The sequence below is a fragment of the Danio aesculapii genome, chromosome 24, assembly GCF_903798145.1.
Source record: "Danio aesculapii chromosome 24, fDanAes4.1, whole genome shotgun sequence".
Lineage (NCBI taxonomy): Eukaryota > Metazoa > Chordata > Actinopteri > Cypriniformes > Danionidae > Danio > Danio aesculapii.
In genome coordinates, this window is record NC_079458.1 from 42,079,957 (window position 1) to 42,101,717 (window position 21,761).

The window sequence follows — 21,761 nt, forward strand, 5'->3', positions numbered from 1 at the left end:
AGAACCTCTTGCATATTTGTCAGTGCATTTGTCTGAGAATGTTTCCTCTGGAAATAACACTATCAATAACTAATGTAACTGAATAAGTTGTTTTATCAAAGACATCTATGTTTGGATGTCTATTAGACGTATTTTAGACATGAAATTGCTTGGTGGGGAAAGTATTGCGTTCTAGTGCTCATAAAATCTTGAACGTTAATAAAGTTTCCAGGCTTTCTGTGAAGAAGCTGACCTGTGGACTGTGTTGTGGATTCGCTCTCAGTTTCTCCAGTGTTTCTCTCAGATCTGTGAGTGTTTACAGGCTCGTCTTCACTCGCCATCGTCCTCTGAATATTCTGATACCTGAGAAAAAAACACCACCACCATCACCATCATCATCATATAAAGGAAAATATCTGCATCATTCTGTCTGAGCCGAATGTATTAATATAATATATCTTAACCCTTTAACTTCATTTATTCATTCTTTTTCGGCTTAGGTCGCCACAGCGGAATGAACCGTCAACTATTCCAACATATGTTTTTCACAGAGGATGCCCTTCCAGCTACAACTCAGTACTTGGAAACATCCATACACACTCATTCACTCACACACACACAGTCATACACTACGGCCAGTTTAGTTGATCAATTCCCCTATAGCACATGTGTTTGGACTGTGGGGGAAACCGGAGCACCAGGAGGAAACTCACGCCAACACTGGCAGAACATGCACACAGAAACACCAACTGACCCAGCCGGGACTCAAACCAGCGACCTTCTTGCTGTGAGGCAACAGTGCTAACCACTGAGTCACTGTTTTTATTTTTAATGATAACCTAAATGCACAAATCTTCACCTAGGACATTACAATTCTTATTAAAGGGTTAACGTTGTTTTATAAATATCAAAGATGCTTAAAAGGTGATTTTTTTAGTTATAACAGTTAATAAATGCTACCGATAAAAAGTTTTGAGGTCAAAACATGTTTAATAACACTGTAAAATATTATTACAACATAAAATATCTGTTTTAAGTGAATATGTAGTAGAGTGTCATTTATATCTGGAATGTAAAGCTGAATTTTCCAGTCTACAGAGTCAGAAATCATTATAAAATGATGATTAAGAAATATTAATGATTAATTAATGCGGAAAACATTTCCATTGCTGTGGAAACTGATGCATTTTATTTTTCTATTGTAATTATATTTACTCCCACATTTCGCCACTGGCTTGCATGGTTCAGGATCTGTAGAGCTGCGCATCGTTGGATTTGCTCTTCAGTGTTTGGACTCTCAGTAGTGATTATTAAACCACACTGAACTGAGCTCAACTGAACTGAACTTAAACTCTGAAAACTGAACTGACACTGTTTACATTTACTATGATCTTCTATATGAAGCTGCTTTGACACAATCTACATTGTAAAAGCGCTACACAAATAAAGGGGAATTAAACTGAATTTCATTTGATAATTTGGGCACACTTTACAATAAGGTTAATTAGTTAATTAGTCATGCATTTACTAACATGAAGTAATCATGAACAACACTTGTACAGCATTTATTAATCATAATTGAACATTTACTAATGCTATATTAACATCCAATGCTTGTTAACATTAATGGACCGTGAGTTAACATGAACTAACAATGAACTACTGTATTTTCCAGGGGCGTAGCAACCGGGGGGGACGGGGGTGATCCGTCCCCCTCACTTTTAGAGACAGACCCTTTAGAAACAGGTGATTAATAATTATATGAACACATGATCTCATACAGCCATCCCCCCCACTTTTAAAATGTCCGCTACACCCCTGGTATTTTCATTAACTGCTGTTAACTAACATGAACAAATACTTTAGTGTGTTCATTGTTTGTTCATGTCAGTAAATGCATTAATTAACCCTAACTAATGGACCTTATTGTAAAGTGTGACCAATAACTGTAACGCTCCTTGAATTAATAAATATATTAATTACTTTCTAAGCCATTGCCACACAAAAGACCCCAAATAAAAATCTGATTCTCCACTGACTCCTCTTAATGTTTCTGCCTCAGCGTGTGTCCTGCAGGGGGCAGCATATGCTCAAATATACCTTTCTTTACTCTATTCACTACAATAAGTCCTATTTTGTGCCTAAATATTTAGCTTCAAGAGCATCTGTTCTGAATTACATCTCTAATACTTATTAGGTTATTTCTATACATCTTTATTTCACAACTACACAGACATGGTCAAGCTCACAGCCGTGCACTAATGAAGATAATTTTCTCCTACACTGTAAAATAATATCTGTTAATGAACAGTTAACGGTGTGTTCGTGTTTATTTACGTTTGTGAAATGCATTATGGGATGTCTGTCCACTTCTGATGTTGAAAATTCAACTCTACAGTTTAACACAGTGACTTTATTGACATTTTAGACGTTTGAAATAGTATAAGAAATAATATCTAGAGAAATAAGTCTGTGAATTAATGTGTTGCAGTTTATTACACCAACACAGACAATATAGCACTGAAAACTATTACACACGTACAGAAAAGACACTTTTTATAAACTTTTAAGGTTTTAAAGGTTGTTGGAAGAAAGATCAAGATCCATAATGCAATGCAACATCAGAAATAACATATGAAACACAAAATAAGGAGAACTGCTGATTTACAGACGTGTTTTCCAGTGTATGATGTCCTGTACCTGCGGTTGAGCTGCTCCATCTGGTGTGTGGATCCCGATCTCTGCATGGCGGAGCGTTTGGCTGCATGAATGGGTCTCTGCCATGTTGTTGTTCGGTTCACATGATCCACATAAAAGACACGACCGTGACTGTCCACACGCGCCTCCCAATCTGGAGGAACACAAACATTATTCACTCTCCTCCTGGGACTATCTGAATTCATCTTCAATTATTTCCCAAGTGATGCTGTGACATTTCTTTCACATTGTTTCCTATTGTGACAGCACAGTGGCTCAGTGGTTAGCAGCACTGGAAGAAGGTCACTGGTTTCTGTGTGCATGTTCTCCCCGTGTTGGCGTGGGTTTCCTCTCGGTGCTTCGGTTTCCCCCACAGTCCAAACACATGCGCTATAGGGGAATTGATCAGCTAAATCGGTCGTAGTGTGTGTGAATGAGTGTGTAGGTGTTTCCCAGTACTGGGTTGCAGCTGGAAGGGCATCCACTGTGTAAAACACATGCTGGAATAATTGGTGGTTCATTCCGCTGTGGCAACCCCTGAATAATAAAGGGAATAAGCTGAAGGAAAATGAATGAATGAGTATTTTGTCGTTTTATTATAATAAATATCAATATGTTTACTATTAACATCCAGATTCATGCTTGTTAATGCACCGTGAGTGAACTAATCTTGAACAGCTGTATTTTCATTAACGTTAACAAACATGAACAGATCCTGTAATACATGTGTTGTTCATTGTTTGTTCAGAATAGTAAATGCATTAAATAACATCAACTAATACAACCAAATCGTAAAGTGCTACCCTGTGGTTCCTCTGGAGAAAGGCTTATTTCTGTTAGTTTGGCTGGGATAAAAATATTTTACACAAATGTAAAACTGCTAAAGTAGATGTAATTAGCCCCCTTAAAAAATGTCTTTTTTTCGATGAATAATTAAGTATCTCCAGAATAAACCACTGCTATACAATGACTTTACCCTAACTTTACCCTAACTAACCTAGTTAAGCCTTTAAATGTGACTTTAAGCTGAATACTAGTGTCTTGAAGAATATCTAGTCTAATATTATGTGCTGTGATCATGGCAAACATATCAGAAATTGGTTATGAAATAAAAAAATTGTTTTAAAATGTGTTGGAAAATATCTCTCTCCATTAAACATCACTTGGGAAATAATTGTGTGGGAAATTGTGCGTCCAAAAACGTCCCCACAAGGTCAGTATTTACAGGTATTGCATTTGCATTACATTTGATCCCCACAGTGTAAGGAATACAAGGTACACAGACACTCACACACACAGGAACACATCTGGGTCATAAATAAGCAGTGGTAATAGTTCGCCCCCGGGAAAGAGAAAATCAATCAATCAATCAATCAATCAATCAATCAATCAATCTATCTATCTATCTATCTATCTATCTATCTATCTATCTATCTATCTATCTATCTATCTATCTATCTATCTATCTATCTATCTATCTATCTATCTATCTATCTATCTATCTATCTATCTATCATCCATCCGTTCGTCCATCCATCCATCCATGTATCTGTGTATGTATCTATCCATTGTCCATCCATCCCTGTCTATCTAACAGCATCCATCCATCCATCCATCCATCCATCCATCCATCCATCCATCCATCCATCCATCTATCTATCTATCTATCTATCTATCTATCTATCTATCTATCTATCTATCTATCTATCTATCTATCTATCTATCTATCTATCTATCAATCATTCATTCTATCCATCCATCTATCTATCTATCCATCCATCCATCCATCCATCCATCCATCCATCTATCTGTCTGTCTATCCCTCCATCCATCCGTCTGTCTGTCTGTCTATCCGTTCGTCAGTCCGTCCGTCCGGACGGATAGACAGATATCTATCTATCTATTGCATTTATCCACTTCTCAGAGAATTTAGTCAATCATTTCTGGTGCATTTCGACAGAACAGTTTTATTAATCAGTTATTTTATTAAAATTAGGAATAAAAAGATAATACATTTAAATAAAGGGGGGAAATAAAAAATAAAAATATGAATTACGAAATACAGAAAACTGCTAATTGACAGATATTTATACAGTGCGAAAGTTTCAAAGCTTCCGAGCACGCTCAGGTGATCCATTGTATAAAAGTGTATAAAAGACTGATTGTATAAAAGTGATTCCATCGTAGCTTTTTCATGTATTCTTGATGTGCATTTCAACTAAATGTGCATTTTATGATTCAATGCACTCTGAGGGTTTCCATCCCGTATGTTTTATGCAATATTCCAAAATACACATAAAAACATGGATGGAAACAAAGCAAATGAGATGAAACGCATGGTCTGATGGGATGAAGTGAATCTCATGACACACACACACACACACCCACGTTCCCATGCAGATGAAGATAAATACATGTCCATGACACAAGCGAGGGTCAGATGTGATCAGGAAAGCTTACTTGGTGGTAATGGTTGATCAACACTGGGGTAATGATGGGGATCAGGCCGCAAATCAGGAGTCTGTGTGATTGCATGATGACTGCAGTGCAAATGAAAACTGCCTACAAACAAATCACAACACACACCAGTGACTTATGACGAGTGCCATAAATCAGCGCTGGCATACTGGAAGCGGGAACTGTCCTGCCAGTGTCACAGAAAAAGTCAATAAAATGAAGTACATGAAATCTGTGGACATACAGTTGAAGTCAGAATTATTAGCCCTTTAGTCCATCATGTTTTTCGGTCCCCTTGCAACATTTCCCTTGTGTTCCGTGCTATTTGCATGTGTTGTGAGAAAATGCAGCACCTTTTCTTCATTTGTTTGCGTTGTGAGAATTTGCATCACGTTTGCTGTCAAACTGATGAAGATCTTTGTTTAATTTGCTGGTGTTTTTTGTAATTGCATGTGTTTTCTTAAATTGCAGCACACTGAGCTCTCTCGGCCAATTTTCAGAAGAGCCCATCCCCATCTAGAAAACTCTCCTCACCTGATGGTCTAACACTGGGCCCAGTCACAGGCGACTTTAATTTTAATTAAATGAAGTAGGGCATTTTGAAAATTCTAACAAAATGATTAAGTAAAATAAAGGGAGAAAAACATTCACTTTCCCCTTTTCTGTTTACATCTCGACTCAACAGTCTCAACCAATTAAAATATGACTGACCCAGATCTGCACGGAATGTAAAAGATAAACAAAGTGGGGCTCCTTTCTCACCCATCTTAATTCTGTGGGAGTAGTCTGGTCAGGAAGAAAACTTTTCTAAAAAATGAATAGTGGGAGTGATTAGGTGTGGAATAAAACCCAGCGGGAACAAGACTGTAAAAACAGTCCTGTGCAGACCTTTAGGCTGTAGGGACGGCTTCTGGGCCTGATTCGTCTGTTAGTGATCCTCCAGTGATTCCTCCAGTAAACAAATAGCAGGAGCAATCGGGTGTGGAATAAAACCCAGCAAGTGCTGGACTGAAAAAAAAACACTCAGAGCAGACCTCTAGGCCTGGGTGCCTAATTCTGTAATTACAGACATGTGTGTTTGATCAAGGTTGCAGCTGAACTCTGCAGGAAGGCAGATCTCCAGGGACAGGATTGGGCTCCCCTGCTCTAGGCTGTAGGTCTGGGTCCATATGGGGTGGCTTTTGGGTCTGCACCCGAACCACGGTCTGAGAAAAACATTAAATTTCCCCTTTTCTGTTTTGCATCATTCGGCTCTTCTCTCTCATCCTAATTCAGCCGGAACAGTCAGGTTGGGGAGAAAACTGTTCTGAATGGACAATTGGTAAAAAAAATAAATAAATTAGCAGGAGCGATTGGTTGTGGAATAAAACTTAGCATGAGCGGGACTGAAAAAACAGTCCGGTGCAGACCTCTAGACCAGGCCTGGGAAAACTTGATCCTGGAGGGCTGGTGTCCTGCATGGTTTTGCTCGAACCCTAATCAAACACAACTGCCGTTGCTTTCTAGTGATCTTGAACTCACTGATTAGTTTGTTCAGGTGTGTTTGATTAGTGTTGGAGCAAAACTCTGCAGGGACACCGGCCCTCAATGATCATGCTTGCATATCCCTGCTCTAAACTGTAGGTATGAGTCCGTATAGGACGGCTTCTGGGTCCGGTTCACCTGTTAGAGACCCTAACCCATCCCATTTTTGACCTTTTAGCAATGCACAATACAGAAGTCTCCTCACCTGTTGGCCTAACACTGGGTCCAGCCACAGGCGGCGACTCCACCTCCGCATCCCCCAGAGGACTCTCTTCTGAAGACGACCCCCTCCACTGGACAGACCCTCCTCCCGGCTCCCGCACATCTGGGCTCCGCATGGAGTCAGACACCGACTCGAACGCGCTGTTTTCTTCCTCCTCGTCCTCCTGCGAAGAGAAAACCGTGCTCTCCGACAGGCGGGTGCTGTCCACCGAGGACAGGCGCGTGTGGCTGCACAGCCGGTTTCGGCCCTCGTAACCCGAATTTGTGCTGTAACACGAGGTGCTGTAACAGGACGTGCTGTAACACGACGTACTATAGCAGGAGTTATCACAAAATTCACACTCGCTTTCCCGAGGCTCCCTTCTTCTTCCCGAATCCCCGTCTTCACTGTAGATTCGGAGGGTGGACGGCGAGGGTCTTTCTCCCTCCAGAAGATGGTTCAGTTCAGAAAGACGCTCAATTGAGAGGCTACGCGGTAAAATTCGCCTGCAACACGGTCTGGGACACTCAGGAACAACTGACGGAGACTGAGCTTCTGATATCTCATCTTCATCATCTTTATCTTCTTGAGGTTTGACAGTGATTTCCTCTGAAGATTCGGGATCGGGTGCATCCTCTTCATCGTCTTCATCTCGGCACTGAGCTGATGGCAAACTGTGGAGTAGATGATGAATGCGGATGTAATGAGAGCGAGGCGTTTCGGGTTCTTCACAAGTCGAGGCGATAACCGTCTCTAATTCAGATACTGGAAGTGAACACGGTCGATTCTTGCGCTTTAAGGGAACTCGTACCCTTGGGGAACATTCTTCATCTGCATCCACCATTAGATCAACATGTTCTGAGCCCATTTCAACGTCATGCTCTTCATTTTGTTCATTTACTCCATCAGTATGTTCAGCCTCATGGTTATCCAGTACTTCTGATGGAGTCTCAGCCATAGTTTCTTCCAGCGCCTCTCCATTATCCTCCATTATTCCGGGGTCTTGTTCTGCAGTTTCTCCTAGAGTGGTTTCATTCATTAGTGTCTCTCCTTGAGCTGTTACCATGTCCTCATCTCCTTCAGGTTGGGTTTCTTTACTGGGCTCAGATGGAGATGTAAGCAGCACTGAATCCCGAGTCTCGATTTCTGGAAGGCATTCAGGTGGAGGTTCAGGCATGTCAGGTTCTAGACTTAATGCATCCTCCACTGGGAGATTAGAAGCTGGTGGTGGGTCTTCAATGGGCTCCGGATCCATCTGCTGGTCAGGTTCTGCATCAAAGACTGGCATTGCATTGAGAGACACTTCCTCATCATCTAACAAAGAGAATGAGTAGATGTGTTAATACCGTTAAACAGGTATGGTAGTAATTAACACAAGATACAGTGAGGGAAATAAGAATCGAGCATGCCATGTTTTTTTTCCTGTTGATATTGAATTGGAAAAACTATGGTAAAAAACCCAAACAATACTAACGCAAATATAAAACAAAACAAAATTAATATGAAAAATGAGTTCTGTGTAATAACAATAGAACGACACAAGGAAAAAGTCCTGAACTACTGAAACATATTTAATACTTTATACTATAAGTCTTTTTTTGTTTTCTCTATTGGATTCGGTTTAGGTGATTGGCTGGGCCATTCTACGGCTTGATTTTCTTTCTCTGAAAGCATCTGAGAGTCTCCTCGGCTGTGTTTTAGATCATTGTCTTGCTGAAATGGTTTCATCTTCATCCTCCTGCTAATGTAGATGTTGTACTGAAGCAGCTGATATTCATTTACACTGATGAAGGGCAGAGGGTTGCTGAAGAACTACTGAGAGATTTCAGCTGCTGTCTGGGCTTTCACTGCTGAACTACACCTCCCTTTCTTCATGTGTTCAATACTTCTTCCCTCCGCCATTTCAATTTATTACACAGAACTTAATTTTTAAACTAATTAGATCTGTTTTCTTTGCATATTTGGATTTATTTAGCTTGTTACCAACATCCGGTGACAATTTAAAGTGAACAGCAGCTTTAGAAATATGTTTTCTGAGAAAAATGGTGACGTGTTCAATACTTATTTCCCCCACTGTATCTGTCGCAATAATCAGTATGCGGTAGAAGGGTGGAGCTTATGCTGGGTTCACACCAAAACACGAAATTAAGCATTTGCTCAAGTAAATTACATACAAAGACAATGCAGATGCATGAAAAAAGGCTAAATATTGCTGTGGCACAAATTACGTGTAATGTGTGACATGTTTGTTGTAAATGCACAGAATTCGCCTTAATAGCATCTACTGCACAAGCTCAAATAATTGAGCTCAATTAAAAAATTTGAGCAAGAGGAAAAACATCCCACGAATAAACAAGACCGAGTGATGTAGTGCTTCGTGTTCGATGTGTTTGGAAATACAATGATACTACTTTGGGGTGGCATGGTGGTGCAGTGGGCAGCGCTGTTGCCTCACAGCAAGTAAGTCACTGGTTTGAGCCCGGGCTGGGTCAGTTGGCATTTCTGTGTGGAGTTTGCATGTTCTCCCTGTGTTAGTGTGGGTTTCCTGCAGGTGCTCCGGTTTCCTCCACAAGTAAATTGTCTGTAGTGTACCCAGTGATGGGTTGCGGCTGGAAAGGCATCCGCTGTATAAAACATACGCTGGATAAGTTGCCGGTTCATTCCGCTGTGGTGACCCCTGATTGCTAAAGAGACTTAGCCCTTCCAGAAAAGTAAATAAATGAATGAATGTATACTACTTTCTCTTAAAGGCACAGTGGGTCATTTTTGATAATAGGAGGCGTATATTCACAACAAACAAAGGCGTGGTTTGATGATATTGTGAGTGTAGAATCTAGGGAGCTGTAGTCTTCATCATCCTCCTGCAATTGCTCATGACAGACATATCTCACATCTCACTGAACAAAACAGATGATTTCTCTGGATTTGAGCATTCTTAGAAACATTTGGGATAATAAAAGTGCATAAGTCAGTTATAGTTTATATAACACTTCTGTCATGTTTTTTTTTTTTTCATTTTCGTTTTAAAAATCTTTAATTAAAACACTTAAACACTCTCAGGTTTTGTATTATTGTTTGTGAGAGAAACAGATAGCAATAGTAGTAGTGTAGTGTAATAGTAAAGATCCTTCAGACCTGGATGGATTGATGAAGTTATCTCGAAGCGAAACTGAAGCTGGCCGCTGACATGATCTGTTGGAAGCCACCGGCCTAAAGTGTAGCTCACCACACGGTCCCTGTTTACACCAAAAATATGCTTAACATTATAAAAACCAACAGGCAATTAACCATAACATACATTTACAGGCACACCATAGCCCAATATACACTTACAGTATTGTCAACATAAAAAAGAAACTGATATTAACAATAACTCAACTGAAAAACAAGGAGTTTTTCAAAGCTTGAGATTATGTATTCTTCAGATAATGCTCAATACACTGTAAAAAAAACACAATTCATGTATGTTGTTCCAACACGAACTGATTAACAGTGGATTGAACATAAAACAATCACGTTGTCTCAAAAATATCTCCAGAATTGTGCTGTTTCAGCTCATTTTATATAAATAGATTGAACAAGAAGTAAAAAATAAATTTTAAGTGTAAGCCGATATGTGTAATGTCACTTAAACGCATTGCTGGAGAACTAGACATCTGTCACTGAACTGGACTACAAATACCATCATGCACCTCACACACACACCAGTTCCTGATTCTCTCTGATTACACCCATACAGCTGGTAACAAACAGGTGAGTTTGGTGAAATGGATATCATGACAGGCCTAATTGTAGTGCTTGTTAACTAAGGCTAACATCTCAGGATAATACACATTTTAGTCCTGTTTTTTTGCATTACGCACTCAATGTACAATGCCATCAGCAAACTGAGAAACAAGTCAAGAATTAAAGTCTCTCAGTCAGATAATCGGTACAGTAAATGAGCAGTAGTTTGTGTGTAAATGCAGAGACTTACCCGATGGCGTGTTTCTCCAACAGCCTCTGCACCGGCACCACCAGCTTCCCCAGAAAGCGTTTAATAATGGGTCGACTCTTCGCAAACTTATCTTTAACCTCGATCTCCAAAACATCCGTCGGCAGCGACACAAAGTTAAACCGCTGTCAATGAGAACACAAAACAAGACTGCTCAGTTTTAAGCACACCGTCTAAGAGTTTCTTCTCTTACTATTGCATGAATTACATTGGTATCGCTTTAGTTTAGGTCGCAATTCACAATATTAACTACTAGCTTATAGCATGCCTGTTATTAAGATATGAACTGTTCGTTAGTTCATGCACCCCAATCCTACCCCAAACCTCTACCTACCTTACTAATTATTAATAAACAGATCATTAGTAGTTTATTAAACTAGCAGTGTTAGTTATTGGTTAGTTAATACCGTGGATTGTGACCTAAAGTGTTACCTTTCATATTATTTTATTTATTCAGTCATGCTTCACAATTAGGTTGCATTAGTTAATGCTAGTTAATATACTTACTAACATGATCTAATAATGTAAAAAGCATAGTTTAACATTTACTAATGCATTATTAAAATCCAAATTTACACTTATTAACATCAGTTAATGCACTTTAATGTTAATGCACTTTAATGAATGATTTTAATGTTAACACAGATGAATAAAAGTGTAATCAATGTACTGTTCATGTTAGTAAGTACATTAACATTAACTAACGCAACCTTATTGTAGAGTGCTACCATTTATTCGGTAACCTTAAAGGGCCAGTTCACCAAAAATGTAAATTCTGTCATGATTTAAAGCTCCAGAGGGCGGGGTATTATAGTGGCCCCTCCCCTTTTATAAAACAGCCAATAGTGTTTTGTTTTCTCACAGCTCTGCCAGTGACTGTGGTTGAGCTCAAGCACATCAATTGAAAAGCCGATGAGGAGGAGGTGGGGCATGTCAGACACTAGAGAGAATTTGATTGGTCAGAAGATTTAATGACAAACTGAAGTATGAGGAAACAACAAAAAAAATTATTTATCCATTTATGCAGAAGAGACAAACTACAAACTTTGGATGTTTATATCAGGTTTATATCTTCTAAATGTGAAATTTGTCTCTGTTTAAGAGATTGTCCTCAATCTGGCAACCTGCGCTTGCGTTTGTTTTGATCCAGAAGTGCAATACCTAGTTCAACCACTGGGTGTCAAACTTACATACTGCACCTTTAAGGTGAAAACAAAACAATATTCTTACTTGATTTAAGCATTAGAGATATTTCTACTAGAAATGAGACAAAGCAAAGTATGAAAAGCTTTATTTTGCATTGTGATTATATCATTTCTGTAGCTGAATACTGTTAGTTTTCCCAGAAAAATGTCAAATAGAGCTATTGCAATATCTGATTTTTCCAATATTGTGCAGCCCTAACATATCTGACACACTGTTGGTAAAGGGTAGAGAGAAAGGATGTAAAAAATGACTTTGTAAACTGATTGTGCTTAAGAAAATAAGAAGTGTGGATGACAAGACAGATGAAATGACTGACCTCTCTCTTCCAGACGGGGCTGACGGTGTTGCAGACGATGCTGGAGCGTTTCTCTTGCCCGTGGTGTGGAAGCGCAGGGAATAAACTCTGTTTTCCAGGCTGGACGGAGATCTTCAGATACGGGTCTGGATTGAAGAACATCCCCTTCTTCAGACCCACCGCCTGCACATCTGAAACACAGCACAGCAGCAGGTGTTCATGGAGAAACCAGCAAAATGTGGAGAAAGTGCTTCTATTACAGCACTGTTTGAGTATAATAAAATGCGGTCTGTCTTGAGCTGAAGAAAATTATTATAAAGGTCACACTGGAGACAATCCAAAACTAATATTGCTGAAGGGGGCTAATAATATTGAGTTTAAAATGGCTTTAAAACAATTAAAAACTGCTTTTATTCTAGCCAAAATAAAACAAATAAGACTTTCTCCAGAAGAACACCTGAATAATAATAATCAATGTGAAATGTTATTAATATGAACTATTTCACATAGTAATTTTCATTATTATTACTTTGTCGTTCAGCATTTAGATGTAGGCTGAACATCCATAGTACATCCCTGTTTACTGCATGTTTTTTTTAAATCTGACTGCATGCTCTTTCTTTTCTATTTTATACCGTCATTGCAGTTTTATAACATCATTCACAAAGAAAGCTAAGTTTTAAAGGCTAAAGCCATGAAGTCTGCATGTGAATATGAAGAGAAATGCAGGAACTCTCCGAATCCCACAGGATCTAATTATGTCCATCAGTTTCCAGACAGCAGACAGACGCTTTTCTGTAACGTCATCATCTCTGACTGAGACAATAATGTGTTTTTAATAGTGTCTGATGTAGTTTACAGGGACAGGACCTCCGGGGTTTTGGTGAACTGGCCCTTTAAAAAAAGTAAATGTAATCTTAAATGTAAATCCAGTGGATTTTTGGGCAAAATCCTAAAATTAAACCCTTATTTGTTCATTTAGAACAGTTTTGGAGCCAACAAATAACAATAAACTAAGGAAAGGAAATACAATTTTAAATAAACAAAAAATATGAATGAAACTATTTCCTCAACAGTTTCATGTAGTGAAAAGGATGGTGAAAGGGAGGAGCTTCTGGTGAAGGGGAAGAGCTGACTATGGTGAAGGGGAGGAGCTGAGGATGATGAAGGGGAGGAGCTGATGGTGATGAAGGGGAGGAGCTGATGGTGATGAAGGGGAGGAGCTGATGGTGATGAAGGGGAGGAGCTGATGATGATGGAAGGGAGAAGCTGATGATGATAAAAGGGAGGAGCTGATCATGATGAAGGGGAGGAGTTGATGATAAAAGGAATGACCTGATGATGATGAAGGGGAGGAGCTGATAGTGAAGAAGGGGAGGAGCTGATGATAAAAGGGAGGGGCTGATGATGATGAAGGGGAGGAGCTAATGATGATGAAGGGGACGAGCTAATGATGATGAAGGGGAGGGGTTGATGATGATGATAATGAAGAGCAGGAGTTGATGATGATAAAAGGAATGAGCTGATGATAATGTAGGGGAGGAGCTGATGATGATGAAGGGGAGGAGCTGATAGTGAAGAAGGGGAGGAGCTGATGATGATGAAGGGGAAGAGCTTATGGTTAAGGGGAGGAGTTAATCATGAGGGGTTGATGATGAAGGGCAGGGTCTGATGATGACGAGGAGGAGCTCTTGATGATAAATGGGAGGATCTAATGAAGAAGGGGGGGAGCTGATGACAATGAAGGGGATGAGTTGATGATGAAGGGGAGGAGTTGGGGTTACTATTTGTTAATTTGACCTTTTATTCCATTAATTTGACAACTGTTAAACCATCGACTTGGAAACTACCTGACTTTGTTTAATACAAATCTATCTGAGACAACACTAAACAGATATAGCGTATGGTTGAGTGTTTAAGTACACAGTGCAAAACTGCATAGTGTACAGTGTGTCATTTGGGATGCAACGTTTATTATAATAAAAGTGTGTTCGACTGTCACAGGTACATGAAGATTTATAATAATTTCAGTGTTTTCACAATCACTGGAAGTCTAAATAAAACAAAAACAGTATTTTCTAGCACACCTCTTGTCATTAATCCTTGATTGCAGAGGATTGGGAGTTTTACGCATTCTGCATACTTTATATATAGAGAATCAGCTCTAGTCATCAGTCCACAAAGCATCACTTTGGGCTAAAAAAGCTCCTGTTTTCATCCCTTCAGGGAATCGCTGAGGAGATTCTGTAGATCTGGCCCTTCAGTAAGCCACTAATGCGCGTATATTTATATCAGCATGTCAGATGGAGCTTCAGCTCGCAGCAGGAGACGCGTCATGAATAAAACATACAGCGATGGGGAGTCCTGAACGCTTTATTCAAATATAATTGAGAAAAAACAGAGAAGTAGAGAACGAGCAGGAGAAATATGAGGATAAAATAAGACAACCTTCATGCTTTCATAAACAATCATGTTTGGGTTTTGATACTGGGTTCATAATGTTTCACTCAGGAGTTAAAGAGAATCCTGATGAATATTTTAAAGCTCCACATGTTGAGATGTTTCTGCAGTGATGGGAAACACCAGAATAGTCATGGCTAACCACCAACCTTTTTTTGTGCCTAACATGCATCTAGACATAGACGTCTGGGCTAAAACAAGGCTAAATTTGGGCTGTCATTCCACTACATGTGTGGACGTACAGTCAATGGAAAGTCTCTAAATACACATCAATATGAACACAGCACTGTACATAAAAGCACATTATTAAACCTGTATGTTCTGGCGTTTGGCTGCGGTAGCATGATTACAGGCTTTGTTTTCCAATGCACTTCAATCCGTTTGCTTTTATTCGAATCTCTTGTTTATTAATTACCAACAAAAATGTCTTAAAATTAAGATCAAAATGACAAATGAAATTGGTCATAAAACTAATATTCAGGGTGGGCCATTTGTATGGATACACCTTAATAAAATGGGAATGTTTGGTGATATTAACGTCCTGTTTGTGGCACATTAGTATTTGTGAGGGGGAAAACTTTTAAAGATGGATTGTGACCATGGTGGCCATTTTGAAGTCGGCCATCTTGGATCCAACTTTTGTTTTTTCAATAGGAAGAAGGTCATGTGACGCATCAAACTTATTGGGAATTTCACAAGAAAAGCAATGGTGTGCTTGGTTTTAACGTAACTTTATTCTCTTATGAGCCCCCTTACTAATATGCCACAAACAAGACGTTAATATCACCCACCATTCCCATTTTATTAAGGTGTATCCATATAAATGGCCCACCCTGTATAATAGTCTATGTTGGTCATATAACCAAATTATAATCATTTTAAATAATCAAGATTACAATTATAACCAAAATAATAATTGTGAATATGACCCCCCCCCCCCTAGATTTTAAATAATAAACTAACTCTAAGGCTGCATCTGAAATTGCGCTCTTCCATACTATATAGTACACTAAAAACAGTATGTGAGCCGAGTACTAAGTCTGAATTCACAGTATTGTAAAAACAGTTTGAGAGAAGTATCTGGATGACCTACTACTGTACTTCTGGTGAGATTCTGTAGTGCGGATCTAATGGATGCTACGCTATCCCATAATGCACCATAAGAGAATTAATGAATGGGAGGAAAGTGACGCGACTGATGCAGGTAGTACTACTCGAGTAGTAGGCAATTTTGGATGCAGCCTAAAACTAAATCTGCATTAGAAGTGTTGGACTCACCGGAGAGGGAGAAGCTGATGAGTCTCCTGCTGCCCAGAGACTGAGGGAGATCCGGACTGATGACCGGCTTCAGCGCCTGATGGACACACACATACAGAAAGTCAATGGAGAACAGGAAGTGACTCTCCTCAGGCCATGTCTCCTTTCCTCTTGTTTCCCCATGTCTGGTTAAAACTAAAAAAACTAGAAATCCAAGCTAACCGTATTGATTTAGTTAGCTCACATTGCTAGTTTCATCTGTGCATGTCATTGAGAACAAAACAATAATTAATTGAAATTCCTGTTTGCTTTCAGTTTAATTCTGAGATTACGTCTGTCTGAGGGCGTGGCTAACATACTTAACCACGCCCCTCCAGCTGTCACTTTGACATCAAACAGAAATAGTGAGCAGGAGGAGTCTGTTAGGTTGTAATAACTCTCCCCTTTTCCTCATCTTTCTGAATGAAACACCTACTTTACGACATCCAATCAGCTCGCAGTAGAAAAAGCAAGCCACGCCCACTCCACTTAATACTCCATTTCTCTAGGAACAGCGTCACATTATGAAAGCAACAAATGGTCGCAGCTTCCGGTTCTTTAAAGGCCATTCCAGTCTCCAATCAATAACACCCATTCATTAGGACTGCACTGACTCCGCATCCAGGAAGAGGAAGGAGAAGCAGAGGCTCATGGGACGCCACTTCTCAGAAGAGCAAAAACTGATGATGAACGCTATTAGTGAATCTCAGAGCTGACGCAAACATGTGAAACGACAAGCCTGTGTGTAAACTGATACAAAGAGAGTGCAATAGAAATATTCAAATGCAGCAATACTAGAAATAGTGGATTGCAATATAAAAGACTTCACATGTCTGCATGCAATGATATACAGTGCTCAGCATAACTGAGAACACCCTATTCAGAAAATTTAGATATTTATCCATTTGTCAGTGAATAGACGTCTTATATATTGTGCATTTGAACAAAACAAATCTATTTATTTAAGGGCTCCTATGATGAAAATCAACTTTTGTAAGGTTTAGGGACTCCTGACTAAGTGACTGCTTCATATGTGTTTATTAATCATTCTTACGGTTTAATGAACGCAAACAATCGTAGATTATTAAAGACGCAAACTCCTCACTGCACCACAGCTACACCTTCAGCAAACCTCCTAACTCCTGTAGCACGAGGACTTTATGATCGTTTATGAGCGTCAAAAGTGGCTGATCTGTTCGGTGAAATATCTGACTGCATGTCACTGCATGTCAAATGAGTTAAACAATATAAAGAAATCTCCACTGTGCTGAGCGAGTGCTTCTTAAACTAAACAGCGCATCCTTGATGACGTAAGCGTGCTCAGGCCCGAATGCAATGTGAGTGCGGGCCGTTGGGGGAGACGGGAGGGGGGACAAGCGTGCTTCGGCCCGGTTCAAGACAACTGTACATAGTGTAAGTACGCCCTTAGTCTCTCTCTCTACACTCCATTTCTCTCAGTCTACCATGAATCTCTGCAACACACACGTACAGAATACCGACCCAAAACACCCTTCTGAATGTAAAGAGACACACAGCAGGCAGAAACAAGAGCAGAGCAGGTGTTTGGAGCCTTTTACACCCAAATGAGATGCAAATCCCGTCCTCTTGACCGTCAAACAGAAGGCGGCCCACAAACAGTATTTCCCAGATTACACACACACACACACACACACGCACACACACACACACACACACGTGCACACACACGCACGCACACACACACACACACACAAGCGCACACGTGCACACACACGCACGCACACACGCACGCACACACACACACACACACACACACGCACAAACACACACACACACAAACACACACACACACACGCACACACACGAACACACGCACACAGATTAAAGGCATCTGCAGGGGTCTCTTAATTCCAGACCTCCAATCAAATCAATGAGTTTGAGCTGTGCTGAACACCAGCAGACTGACCTGAGACCTGAACAACAGATCCTGCTCCATCCCGTCTGCTCGATGTGTTGCAGCATGTGCTTATTAATAATTACATATTCTGCTGGAAAAAACATGAGTAGTGACTGTTAGTGAACCACTTCTCTAGGGGATCACCAGGGAGCATCTTAATGGTTGCTAAGGTGAATTGATTTGTTGTCAGTCTGTTGCTACAGTAGATTGTTGTAAGGGTGTTGCTAGGTCGTTGTTAGGGTGTGCAAAGTGGCTTCAAGGGGGTTGCCAGGGAGTATCTTGGTGGTTGCTAAGGTGATTTGATTTGTTGTCAGTCTGTTGCAACAGTAGGGTGTTGCTGGGTGGTTGTTAGGGTGGGCAAAGTGGCTTCAAGGGGGTTGCCAAGGAGTATCTTAGTGGTTGCTAAGGTGAATTGATTTGTTGTCAGTCTGTTGCTACAGCAGGTTGTTGTAAGTGTGTTGCTAGGTGGTTGTTAGAGTGTGCAAAGTGGCTTCAAAGGGGTTGCCAGGGAGTATCTTGGTGGTTGCTAAGGTGAATTGATTTGTTGTCAGTCTGTTGCTACAGTAGATTGTTGTAAGGGTGTTGCTAGGTGGTTGTTAGGGTGTGCAAAGTGGCTTCAAGGGGGTTGCCAGGGAGTATCTTGGTGGTTGCTAAGGTGATTTGATTTGTTGTCAGTCTGTTGCAACAGTAGGGTGTTGCTGGGTGGTTGTTAGGGTGGGCAAAGTGGCTTCAAGGGGGTTGCCAAGGAGTATCTTAGTGGTTGCTAAGGTGAATTGATTTGTTGTCAGTCTGTTGCTACAGTAGGTTGTTGTATGGGTGTTGCTAGGTGGTTGTTAGGGTGTGCAAAGTGGCTTCAAGGGGGGTTCTAGGGAGCATCTGAGTGGTTGCTAAGGTGAATGGATTTTTTTGTCAGTCTGTTGCAACAGTAGAGCGTTGCTGGGTGGTTGTTAGGGTATGCAAAGTGGCTTCAAGGGGGTTGCCAAGGAGTATCTTAGTGGTTGCTAAGGTGAATTGATTTGTTGTCAGTCTGGCTGTCAGAAAATAAATTAACAACAGAAAACACCAAAGTAAAACTAAAGAATAAACTAACTGCTGCCCAAACAATGAAGACGAAAACATCCCACAGAAGCAGTTCTTCATCAGAATCCCAGCCGGCAGCTTTCCTCTGGCCCGACACATATTGCTTTACTCTGAAACTACACAGTATGCACAAAACTGTTTAGAAAGAGCTCAACCATCCATCATGTCAAACTAAACCACAGCGCTCTCCTTCAGCGCGACACACACTTCAGAATCAGATGCAGAAATCACTGTTCTCTTTCATCTGCATCAATTCCACATGACGGCAGAGGAACAGAGTCTTTCTGCTGACTACATCAACACAGTCATCTGATACTGAAGGACAGAGTGAACGACAGCGCATGTTTCTGCTTCCAGCTATCCTACTCTGGAGAGCAGGAGACGAGTGATAAAACACAGAGACGCTGCTTTCAAAAGCTCTTCCTATGAATATTAAAGATCAAGGAGAAGATTCAGAATCATGAAGAATCATTGAGATACAGTTGAAGGCAGAATTATCAGCCCTCCTGTATATTTTTCCCTAATTTCTGTTTAACAGAGATATCCTTTCAGCACATTTCTAAACATAATAGTTTTAATAGCTCATTTCTAATCACTGATTTTGGTAAGACTTTATTTTAATGGTCCATTTGAGTATTAGTAGACTGTCTGCTTAATATCTGCTGCTGCTAAACAGACATTTAACTGACTAGAAGAAACTTTGCAAGTACATGTCAACTTACACTAACCCTAACAGTCTACTGATAATCTAATGAGAATTAGTTGGCATGTAGATGCAATGTAACTTCAATTCAGCAAACGGATCATCAAAATAAAGTGGGACCTTGATTTCTTTTCTCTTTGTCATGATGACAGCACATAATATTAGACTAGATATTCTTCAAGACACTAGTATTCAGCTTAAAGTGACATTTAAAGGCTTCACTAGGGTAATTAGGGTAAAGTTAGGGTAATTAGGCAAGTCATTGTATAACAGTGGTGACACGGTGGCTCAGTGGTTAGCACTGTGGTCTTACAGCAAGAAAGTCACTGATTCGAGTCTCGGCTGGGTCAGTTGGTGTTTCTGTGTGGAGTTTGCATGTTCTCCCGGTGTTGGCGTGGGTTTCCTCCGGGTGCTCCAGTTTCCCCCACAGTCCAAACACATGCGCTATAGGGGAACTGATGAACTAAATTGGCCGTAGTGTATGTATGTGTGTCTGTTTGTGTGTGTGAATAAGTGTGTATGGGTGTTTCCCAGTACTGGGTTGTGGCTGGAAGGGCATACGCTGTGTAAAACATATGCTGGAATAGTTGGCAGTTCATTCCGCTGTGGAGACCCCTGATGAATAAAGGGACTAAGCCAAAGGAAAATGAATGAAAGGATTGTATAACAGTGGTTTGTTCTGGAGACAATCTAACACTAATATTGCTGAAGGGGGCTAATAATATTGACCTTACAATGGGTTTAAAAACATTAAAAACTGCTTTTATTCTAGCTGAAATAAAACAAATAAGACTTTCTCCAGAAGAAACAATATTAGAGGAAATACTGTGAGAAATTCCTGAATCTGTTCAACATCATCTGGGAAATATTTAAGAAAGACTTCAACTGTATATGCATTGATGCCAAACTCTAAAATCCCAGATGACTGGTCCCACAACAATTGTCTAGCAGCTATTGTTGGAGCCATTAGTGAAATTTTCTATAATTTGATACTTTATTTGTTGTATGATTATTGAGTAATTTAAGATTAATAACATTATGCTGTGTTATTCTGTGTTACAGATCGAGTGGTTGGTGATTTGCATTAGCTCCACCTACATTGTCAGTTCACCTGCTTATGTAAGGGCACACAGGTAAAGGGTGATCAGCTGGCAGGAGTAGCAGGGAAACTGTTTTTTGACCGTGTTTTGTTTGTGGCATTTCTAAGACAAATAAAGGAAGTGCTCGGACGCGTCGTAAAACATCCTGTCAAAACGGCTCAGTATTCACCAAATGATGTCGGAGACTGTTATAGCTATGATTTGATTCCCTCACAGCCAAAACTGGAACTAATCTAATATAAACACTGAAGATCACATTCCAAAGATGAGTACAGCCAAATTAATATGTGAGGAGAAAATATAGCAATTTTAATAAAGAGGAAAAATGAAATGAACCATAACAATGTTTTTACATTTGCAGTTTGTTGTGTATTATCGTTCTATTCCTAAAGCTTCAGGTGACCAAACTCTTACTTTAATGGACATAACTGAAAACAAACAAACAAACAAACAAACAAATAAATAAATAAATAAATAAATCTGTTTTGTTTAAATGCACCAAAATAAATAGTCAATATTCACTGAGAAATGGATAAAACATCTCCAACAGAGGTGTACTTGTTTATGCTATGCACACTTTACGATACTGCATTTGAACAAAACAGCACAACAGGACATTAAACATATGACACATCACTGAATTAAAACAATGAACGAACGCTTGGGTTATGCAGTTAAAGAAATGAAGGATTTCTGATGTTTTTCTACATACATTTAGTGCTTTTTTCACACAGAAAAATACATTTATTTGATTTTCTACTGATTTATTTTTCCTAATTACTATATTATTTATAGAAATATTAACTTTTAATTAATTATATATAGAATTAGA

At 39.8% G+C, this 21,761-nt stretch overlaps 1 protein-coding gene across 1 annotated transcript in view; it reads right to left on the minus strand.

The window, feature by feature from the left end:
• LOC130218834 (E3 ubiquitin-protein ligase HECW1) overlaps positions 1 to 21,761 on the minus strand; it is a 76,358-nt gene that overhangs the window by 25,913 nt on the left and 28,684 nt on the right. The window contains exons 6-13 of the mRNA XM_056451122.1: positions 16,093 to 16,168; positions 12,376 to 12,545; positions 10,836 to 10,978; positions 9,995 to 10,095; positions 6,863 to 8,173; positions 5,137 to 5,238; positions 2,680 to 2,830; positions 233 to 342 (exon numbers count right to left, since the gene is read on the minus strand). Of these exons, the coding sequence (XP_056307097.1) occupies positions 233 to 342; positions 2,680 to 2,830; positions 5,137 to 5,238; positions 6,863 to 8,173; positions 9,995 to 10,095; positions 10,836 to 10,978; positions 12,376 to 12,545; positions 16,093 to 16,168 (2,164 nt within the window). The remainder of the gene's footprint in view (positions 1 to 232; positions 343 to 2,679; positions 2,831 to 5,136; positions 5,239 to 6,862; positions 8,174 to 9,994; positions 10,096 to 10,835; positions 10,979 to 12,375; positions 12,546 to 16,092; positions 16,169 to 21,761) is intronic.